The sequence below is a fragment of the Triticum dicoccoides genome, chromosome 7A (genome assembly GCF_002162155.2).
Source record: "Triticum dicoccoides isolate Atlit2015 ecotype Zavitan chromosome 7A, WEW_v2.0, whole genome shotgun sequence".
NCBI lineage: Eukaryota > Viridiplantae > Streptophyta > Magnoliopsida > Poales > Poaceae > Triticum > Triticum dicoccoides.
Window position 1 is genome coordinate 557,185,103 of NC_041392.1, and position 10,157 is coordinate 557,195,259.

General features: G+C 45.9%; 1 protein-coding gene across 1 annotated transcript; it reads right to left on the reverse strand.

Moving 5' to 3' along the window:
- Window positions 1–5,800: 5,800 nt before the first annotated feature.
- Window positions 5,801–9,891, reverse strand: LOC119334637 (putative disease resistance protein RGA4). Its single transcript, XM_037607177.1, has 2 exons — window positions 9,525–9,891; window positions 5,801–9,234 (listed from the first exon to the last, which is right to left on the reverse strand). Exon 2 carries the CDS (start codon window positions 9,175–9,177, stop codon window positions 6,181–6,183), a length of 2,997 nt encoding a protein of 998 aa, XP_037463074.1. The 5' UTR covers window positions 9,178–9,234; window positions 9,525–9,891; the 3' UTR covers window positions 5,801–6,180.
- Window positions 9,892–10,157: the final 266 nt, after the last annotated feature.

Here is a 10,157-nt window from a genome sequence, read left to right on the forward strand (position 1 = left end):
GAATCATGCAAAGTACGGAATGCATCAAAATCTCCTAATATGTATGAGGAAACTATGGGGGTCTCCTCATGAGCATTAATGGAAACATCACATGGAGAATATTGACAACATTCAAAACAATGCATATCTGGAGCAATGTGATCATGGCATGGCATAGTAGATGAATTGCGCAAATCGTGTAAAGGAAGCATGGCAATATCATCACATGAAAAACAAAAGCCAATGACCATCATCTCGTCATCTATGCCATAAGTGCAAATGGGATTGATTTTAATGGGGTATGCATAGTTACTATGTTGAGATTGAAAAGATGCAATATTGGATATCTCACTCATAGCATATGACAAGGTTAATGGATTGTCAAACATGATGTGACCAAAAGAGTTTTCACATGATATCCTATGGAGCATAGCATCACAACTAGGCAACTCAACATGCTCATCATCATATTTATCATAAATAGGTAAGTCATGACATGAGGAAGTCGCACTAGCATGAAGCATGGGAATAGGTGTGTCAACATCATGCAAGCAATCATTCGTGAAATAGTCCACTAGTGGGACAAGAGAAGCACCATCACCTATGTTACCTTTGGAGCATCACTCATGTGTTGTAGGTGAGGTGTCGAAGACCAAGTCTTGGTCATCTTCATCTTGATGGAACCATGTGGGGGGTGCATCTTCTTCCACCATGGCCATCATCGTCTCCATTGGAGGTATGGACTCGTCGAGGATAGGCGTGTCGTCATGTAGGAGACCTAGCACCAAAGAAAACACACTCGGGGTAGAGGTTAAGTTGTTAGAAATCAAAGTGGCCTCACATGCCGTCTCAACTACCCTAAGTGTTGTGGCTCACTCACTCCCTCTTGGATGCTCTCACTCATATGGTTGGTGGAGTCACTCAAATGGCGCTCAACCTCACATAGGATGTGTGGCATGATCTCAAGTGTGGGGCTAGTGGTGGTCACACTCATCCTCTCATAGGAAATGCACTCAATGTCAGATATGGTGGAGTCACTCATGTCACTCATGTGGTGGTGGCTCTCCTCACATGGGAATTGGGGCATCTCTTCATATGTGGGTGTCGAAGAGATGTAGGTGCAAATGTCTCCATGCTCAATCATGTCGTGGTCGTAGCCGTGGATGAAGGCCGAAGATGGCACATCATCACTCTCCTTTAAGACCAAAGATAAGGTCTTATGTGCGGTCTCGTAGCTTGACTCGGAGTATGAGTCCAATATGGGCGCCGTCTTCATGTTGTTGAAGAGGTTCATGCTCGTCGCCGTGGTCGAAGGGGATGGTCCTAGATCGACCTTCTTGTCACCGCCTTGTTGTTGGAGGCCCATATGATGTGGCACCTCGTAGCTCGTCTCTATGACCGAAGGGAATTTCCCATGCTCGGCCATTTTCCTTGAGGGGCTTCCGAAGATGGAAGTGTCGCCCTCGCTCGTAGGTGGTCGCCTTGTACTTGATGACGTCGATGTAGGCGAACTCACGGGAAGTAGGCGAAAATGCCGTACGTCCAAAGGCGAAGATGCCTTGATAGCACTTGGCGAAGATGCCAAAGTGGTGGTGGTAGTAGCCGTAGCGCCATCTTGGTGGTGCTCGTCTCGCGGTCTTCTCTTGTGCTCATGAAGCGTGGACTTGGCGTGAAGTAGGGCTTGTTGGGACTTGTGCATTTGCGCTTGGCGAGCATCTTCATGATGATGGTGTCGTTGTCGCGCTTGAGCTCGACGGGGCTCGTTGTCGTCGTGCACATGATGTTTGGAGGTGACTTGCCCTTCATGACAATGTGGATCACGAACGTGATGGTGGTCGCCATGGAGATGTGGATGTGGACGACTTGCGCTTGCATCATTTTTGCGCTCCGAAGACTTGTGACTTGAACGTCGCCGCCTTGAGGATGATGAAGGGGAAGAACGGTTGATCAACAAGGTCCGAATCTCCTCCATCCTTGCATCTTGCTCCTTCTTTTGTGCGGAAAGCTTGTTGTCGATGTAGTCCCTTTTCCTTGCTTCGGAGTGGCGAATGTCAATGGAGAGGTTCTCGATGCGCTCTCGCAATCTTGATTGTGCGCCTTGCATTTGTCGTTGTAGATCGAGGATTGACGCTTTGGTGATGTAGTTGTTCACGCCGTCGTTGTTGTGGGAGACCGGAGATGAAATGCCTTGCCTATCCATCACTCCAAGATAAAAATGTGAGTGGTAGAAAGAGAAGAACGAATACCAAATGTACCTTGACCGAAGTTGAAAGTGGATCAATGACCACTCCAATGTGGACAAGGAAATAGCACAATTGGTACCAATTCTTGTTGGTTTCTCACACCTACACAAATAAGGCTTATGGTGGAGCTCGGTGAGGATAGTGGCACAAAAATTTAATGCAAAATGTTAGCAAGAGTCAATAATGTTGAAAGAGATTCACAAATTCGCAAGTGTAACAAGTAGACCAATAGCAATGAATGGCACACGGAAACACACACACGGATAGATAAATGGGGTCGTGCAACCAAGGAATGAGCACAAAATGTGGAATCCACGGAAAATGCTCGTGTTGCACAACTCAAGAGAGACGCTAGCACGATTGCTCTATAGGCGGATAAGACACTTGTGCACAACCTATAAGATGCAAAATGTATCGACTTTCTATCCCAAGTATGCTATATATGTATGATGTTCCGGTGGTATGATCCAAGATGATCGGATATGACAATCTTATATGCAATGTGATATGATGCTATGGCACTTGCTTACAAGCTTCTTTGCTTTTTCTCTTTTGCTTAAAAGCTTTATTCTCTTTTTTTTGTATGGCCACTTTGCGAAATGCACAAACCAAGATAGCAATTGTGTATATGTGGGAACAAACTTGAGGCACACGAGATGATATGATACCGGTATGGTATGGTATGTATGCAATGTATGGTGTAGATCACTAATGTGCACAAGTAACGTTGCCGGCAATACTCAAATGGCTAGTCTCGATAGGCAAGTAACGCAAAATGGGCTAGGGGTTATCAATGCAATGGCAAGGAAATGTACAATGGAGGGATACCACGATACCAAGATGATATGGAGGTTACCGTCCGTGTCGATGATGAGTGGCGGTGATCTTGATGGAGATACCAAGATGATGGGGACTCGTCCCTAAGTAGCCGAAACACCTTAGGAAACGGAAAAACCGTGAACTCAAAATCTCAAATGTCAAATGGTGGTAGCGGGAATGCGGTGGTGGTTGCGGAAGCTCAATGGGATTGCGGAAATGCAATGATGGGTTTTGCGAGTAGGCAAAGCGGAAGTGGAGGGTAAGGTGGTGTACTATACACGGTGTCGGAGTTGAAAGCACGGTCTCTAAATAGCCAAAACACCTTAGTAGACACAACTCACAACACTAACAAAATTGGGTTAAGTTGGGGTGGTGGAAGTGTATGGTGGACAAGCCTATGCGGAAGTTATGGTGGTGGTGGTGGTTGATGAAGAAGCAATCGTCCCTAAGTAGCCTAAACACCTTAGGAGACTCAAATCACTCCTCAAGCAACCACTAATGCGATGGGGAACAAAATTGGTTAGGTTGCGGAAGTCGGTGGTGGTTATGCGGAGGTTGTGGTGGAAGCCCGAGGCAAAGATGCCAAAGTTCCAAAAATTTGATGGAGTCAAATGGTTATGGTAGTATTTTTTTTGGAAGGGGGATGTCAAGAGCTTTTCAACGAGCTAAAGAACGCGAAAATCGGACTCCGGATGAATTAGTTATGGACAAAACGGTGAAACAAGAAAGCTGAAATGTACAGGGGCGGACATCCGGGGCTCGGGCCGGATTTCCGGGGGCGTATGTCCAGAACCGTGCGGATTTTGCATTCTAGGAGCCGGATGTCCGGCCAGGGACCCGGATGTCCGGCCCGACGAATCCAGATCTCGTTTGGGGCGGAAATTTTTGAATTGGGGGTGGAAATTGATGATTCCAAGGGCAAAAAAATTGGGGGCTATTTTTGTGGGGATTTTCGAATTTAGGACGAAATCAAGCAAAAGAAGGCTAGAAAAAGAGGGATGGGGGCTCCAAATTCGTGATCAACCTTGCTCTGATACCAAGATGATGTAGGATAGAATCCTAATCGCCCGATCTTTCACGAAAGGAGCGGATCCCGCGAAGAACACGAGGAACACAAAGAGGGAAACGAGGGAAAACGAGGAAAAACACAAGGGGAAACACAAGAGGAACACTCAAACTAACAAGAACAAGTCACACATGTGCTAGATCCTCGGATACATAGAACGATACACGAATCCACGGACAACTAAGGACGATACAAGGGTAGCCGGTCTTCTCCGTGAGGAGGTCTTGAATCCAGAGGGATCTTCTTCGAAGAGGCCGCGGTCTCTCACGAGGAGTAGATCCGATGTGGATGAGCGAAGCTCTATCTCTAAGTATGAGCTAAACCAACGCTAACCCTAACTAGAAGGAGGTGGGGGAGTATATATAGTCTAAGCCACGAAGGGGTAAGTGGGAAAGAGGGATACATGGGCCCTTGGCCCGTTCACTATGCGCAGACAGGCGCCGGATGTCCGGGCTGGGGGCCGGATGTCCGGGGCTTCGTGACGGGCCGGATGTCCGGGCTGGGAGGCCGGATGTCCGGGCTGGCCTGGGTCTTCCAGACGCATTCGGTGATGGAGGGGCCGGATTTCCGGGCGAAGGAGCCGGAAGTCCGAGGCTTCGGGAGGAGCCGGATGTCCGGGGTGATGGCCGGATGTCCGGGCGGCGCTGGACCTTTGCGGTGCTCCCTGGATGGCCGATGCCAGATTTCCGGGGCTGGGGCCGGATGTTCGGCCGCTGTAGCAGCTGGCCCTTCTTCCTTCTCCTTCCTTCACTTCCGTGCACGTTTGGCCTTGGTCCTTGGGCTCTCCATGGTCTCCTCGGGTGTATCTGAGTATGCACAAGGTCCGCGCTTGAAGTTGCATCCATGTCTTACATGCGGAAAGAGAAGATTCAGAAAGGAGCGAGTTCACCTTGTGTCCAATGGCGTATGTTCGAGTGTACATGGAGATGATCGTAGGATGCTCCGCGTCAATCCACCCCTATTCAGAAGTTTTGCAAGGCCAAAGTCGGTGATCTTTGGCTCCAGGTTCTCATCCAACAGTATGTTCTCAGGCTTCAGGTCGCAGTGGATAACCTATTCCAGGCACTCATGATGAAGATAAGCCAATCCTTTTGCCACCCCTAGAGCAATCTTAAATCTTTCATTCCATTTAAGTAATACCTGTGAGCCCTTCCTACTAAACAGAGTTTTATCCAAGGAACCATTCTCAATATACTCTAAAACCAATATCTTGTGTGGACCGTCAGAACAGAATCCCCAAACCCACACCAGATTCATATGGTAAATCTTTCCAATCACACTCAGTTCATGTTGGAACTCTTCTTCGTCTTGGTTTATGTCTGCCAACCTTTTCACCGCTACTGCCCTCTTGTCCTTCAAGACCCCCCTGTACACAAGACCTGATGCCCCCCTCCCAATCTGATACTTGAACTTCTGAGTTGCTACCGATCTCATCTAAATGGTAAGCTACTTTTGGATATGGATATGTACATTAGTGAAGCACATCAGACTTCAACATCACAATAGGATTTGCAGCATCAATATTCATTAGGACCGTAACACGAGCTTTGTAGTTTTGTGTGCATTGCTAGTTTTTTAGCAACCCCATCGATATATATATATGCTGTCGGTCAGTACCAGTAGTAGGAACACCAAAGAGTACAAGGTATTATAGTTGAAGAATAATCTCTGCATTTATCTTGATTGACTGCACTATATTATGGAAGGTACGCAAATTCAATTTCAACCTTAGAGGGTCATGAATTTGTACTTATGTAAGAAAATAGTACACATAGCCTGAGCAGAGCACTAGATGCACGATCTAACAGGGGAGAACACAGACCAAATAAGAAGATTAGATGTCTAACCAGTGCTCGTACCTTGCGTCTCCGCTGCCATCTACTCCATCCGTTCACAAATATAAGATGTTTTGCATATTTCAATATGGATTACATACGGACTGAAATGAGTGAACAAATACACTAAAACGTGTCTATATACATCCGATTCACAAAAAAGTTTGAACGTCTTATATTTGTTAACACAGGGAGTATTAATTAGGTGTAGTGCAGGCAGACATCCATGTCCTCGCCGTTAAGTTTCCTGTGCTGCTCTTGAAGCCCCGGCGCCAACGGGGTAGAGATGTTGTGCATCCAGCCACAGCTGCTGCAAACGCAATCCCTCAACAAACTTTAGGTTCAAGTTTGGAGAACCTGTCACACGGAGCTCTCTCAGTTTAGTAAGGTTTGAAACCCTCTCCAGGACTTGGCATCCAGCGATCACAAGCATCTCAGAGAGGAACGGGAAGTCCTCCAAAACCTTCAAGCAGCTTGCTCCTTTTAAATAGAGGGATTTCAAGCTGGTTGCCTCCTGTCCAAGCTGTTGCGGGAGAGCTCTCAGCTTGGGGCAGCCTTCAAGTATCAGCAATTTTAAGCATGGCAGCATCTGCATCTTTGGAGACAAGGCTCCCCCCTTTCGCATCTCAACATATCCATCCTCTTCCCCTTCTTCAACAAAGGACCATTCCTCCCAGCTGGGCATATCCTGAATTCTCAATGTTTCAAGCTTGGGGAAAGCAACAACTGCATCCGTGGATGTGGGATTAGCCCCCCTGCAGCTAACAAATTCGGGTCCAATCTTTGTAACTGCTGCTGCTCCATGAATTTTCAGATATCTCAAGCTGGGCAGCTGCCCGATTGATGGAAGATGTACACATGAATTGCAATCTCTGAGTGTCAAGTATACAAGTGACGACACATGGGTGGTACCAAGCCATGTGGGATACCGCCGGCCAAAGAATCCATCAATGACTAGATATTCTAGGTTGTGTGAAGGGCTTAGCTGCTCAAAGACCTTCTCAATATTTTCAACATCTTCTGTATCTGGTTCATATGTAACTCTGCAATATAGTCTCAAACGTTTGAGGTATTTCTTGTCTGCTAGCAATGAATGTCTAGTACGAGGAGTTGCTCTTTCCAAGTTAATCATAGCAAGCTGCCTTAGCTGTGAGAGATGTTCCAACTCTTCCAACTTCCATCCATCTTGTGTTTTTCCATTGTCACTTCCACCACTAATAGGAAATCCTCCTAAATCATTGAGGAACTCTAATCTGCCAATACCTTTTGGAACCTGATTTATTGGAGTACTAGTCAGACCAAGGCGCCTTAGATTGCACAATTCAGTGATCGCCAAAGGAAGACTGTGCAGAGCTTTGCACCTTTCCAGGTTCAGTGTCTGAAGGTTCATGAGGGAACCGATGGACTCCGAAAGATAAGATGTGTTTGTATCATTAATATCAAGCAGTCTTAGATGGATCAAACTTCCAATGCTATCTGGAATGCTTTGAATCGATGAATTAGTCAGATCTAAAACACGAATGCATGAAAGTCTCCTGAAAATTGTATTCTCAACACTTGATCTCTTGATGGAAAAAATCAACAGTGTCCTTGCTCTGATCATCACTTTGTCCATATTGGGCAGTGCTACATAATCCTTGTTAGTGACGACTGAAACATGTCTTAGCTTGGACAAAGTTGTAGGCCCCAGTGATTGTGGATCTCCACAAAAACTTTCTTCTCCAGATATATGTTGAGCAAGCTGCCTTAAAAGATCATGCATCTTGCACCAACTACGGTCTGCATAGAAATGGTCTGGTTGTAGGAGGTTCCTATGTATCAACTCATAGTAATATTCTTCGGCTGTATCTTCTTGAAGTTGTTCTTCATGCTCCTCCACATAACCTTCAGCTACCCAGAACCTGATAAGATCATCACGACTCATGCGGCAATCTTCTGGATATGAGGCTACATAGAGGAAACATTGCTTCAGATACCGTGGTAGATCATCATAACTCAAATACAGGGCACCTCTGAGCTCAGTAGGAAGATTACCCCTAGACCAAGCACTTCTTTTTGCAACCTTTCTCCATTCTCTCTCACTTTTCTCTTTAGTTGCTAGAACACTAGCAGTAACCTTGATTGCGAGGGGAAGTCTGCCACATTTATGGACAATTTCTACCCCTATATTCCGAAGGCTTTCCACATCTCTTTCTTCATCAATGTTCATACTCTTCCAAAGCAGCTCCCACCCTATATCTGCTGACATCAATTCAACTCGATGCACATCTTCTACGCCAATTGCATGTGCAACTGTATCATGCCGAGTGGTCACTAGAATTACTCCTGTTGCAGCAGCATGTAATGGAGTTCTCAGTAAATTGGTCCAGACCGCAGGCTGCCAAACATCGTCCAACACAATGAAGAAACTTTTATCTGTGATGGCGACTGCAAGCTTGCTGCTGAGCTCTCCCACAGTTTCATCTTGCTCATGGGGTACCCCAAAATTCCGCAGGACTTCCTTCAAAAGAGATATTTCAGAGTACTCCTGAGAAACACATATCCATGCTTGGTTGCTAAAGGTTCCTTTTAATTCTCGGTCATTATATACTTTTTGGGCTAGAGTTGTCTTCCCAATCCCTCCTGTTCCAACAATACCAACCTTGTATGGCTTCTTTCCCTTGTGTGCAATAACCAGTTCAACCAAACTTTTGCAAGCGTGTAAAGTTTCCTTTCCCACAAGATTAGGCTCCACAAGGTGGCTAGTTCTTATATGCTTCACAGTCAGAACTTGTGGTTTAGGCTGCATATTTGCAAGCTTGAGAAATCTTTCACCCAAGTTTGAAATCTTGTCAAGTTGAGTATTGAAGTCCCGGATTTGAACACCAATCTTGTGACGCTTCTGAATAGGAGAGATGCAATTGAGAAACGGAAGGCCACTGCATGTAGTTGCCTTTCTTGATGACGATGAAGGATCCCATTCCAGTAGAAGCTTTCCGCCTTCAGATCTCGCCAAGTCGACAATATCGTCGGCATAATACATAGCACCTCTCAGCTCACCAAGCCAGTTATTAACTGCTGACTCTTGTGTTCCCCTTTGTTCGGCATCATCGAGAAAGCATTGTATCTGGGTCATTGTTCGCTGCATTTGTTTGAGGTCTTCTTGTACTCCTAGAATCAGAACTGCCTCATCCGTAATGATAGCTTCCAACTTCTTGGCACATGATTTGACAAGATAATCTAGTATGCTTGCCATCTGACCAACCCGAAGAGACAATTCCACCGAAATACAGGACGCGGCTTATCCGGCAGCCTGGCAAAGCATGCATAACATGTGTTAGGACTAGGCAAGCTTCGATAACAAACAACATCAACACATACTGGAGTCAGAGATATTTGCTAGATTTCCAACAAACAACATACTGGAGTCAGAGATATTTACTAGATTTCGACCAAACAACATACTGGAGCTATAGGACTCCAGCAATTTATGCGGCCTATAGGTTTTGAACAGCATGTTTATAGTCAATATTAACTCAAGGAAATCATGCTTAGTTCCAATTCATGCCAATGACAAGCTAAAAGCAGGGAGTAGCACAGTACCTTGCCCGGGTAAATCGACAAGCCGCCGATCAAAGTACGACTGCAGAATGTAGCAAAGCTGGGCAGGGGCACAACTTTGTTGAAGCTCTTAGACAGAGTCATGTAAAGCAAGTAGGCAAGAGATAAGCAGGAGGTGGACTTTGTTTTCCGATCAGGCGAAAGGTCAGTCAGCCGGCGATGGGTGAATGGTGGAGTCGGGCTTTTCAACTCATGGATGGAACCAGTCTTGGCTGGTGGCCGGCCCGGACAGAGACGCGTAGGCGCATTTCTGCAGATGGCAGATGGCAGATGCGATGGGTAAAATGGTAGTATACTGTCGCCTCGCGTCCGTTTCATGAATTTTGGACGGAGTATGTCCAAGTCACCTCCTTAGTGCTAGCAATATTTGTCGCTGCAGTTCTTCGGATGATACCTTTTTCTCTATTTTTATACTTTAAAAAAGTAGTGGTCCTTTTTCTGCCAGCAGAACGTTTCGTCAACCGGTTCTCCTCCCTCCCACCACGTCTCTTCACCAATTTTTTTTCGTCCAACCCGTTTTCAGTCCCACCACATCATTTTTTGCACCTTCCCTGTAGGTTAATCAATCACCTTAGTTTACTTACCTTCCGCACCAATTTTACCTTAATTTACTTA

What these genes read in the sequence shown, in the direction of transcription:
- LOC119334637 (XM_037607177.1), bottom strand. Translation starts at nt 9,177, where the DNA reads ATGGCAAGCATACTAGATTATCTTGTCAAATCATGTGCCAAGAAGTTG.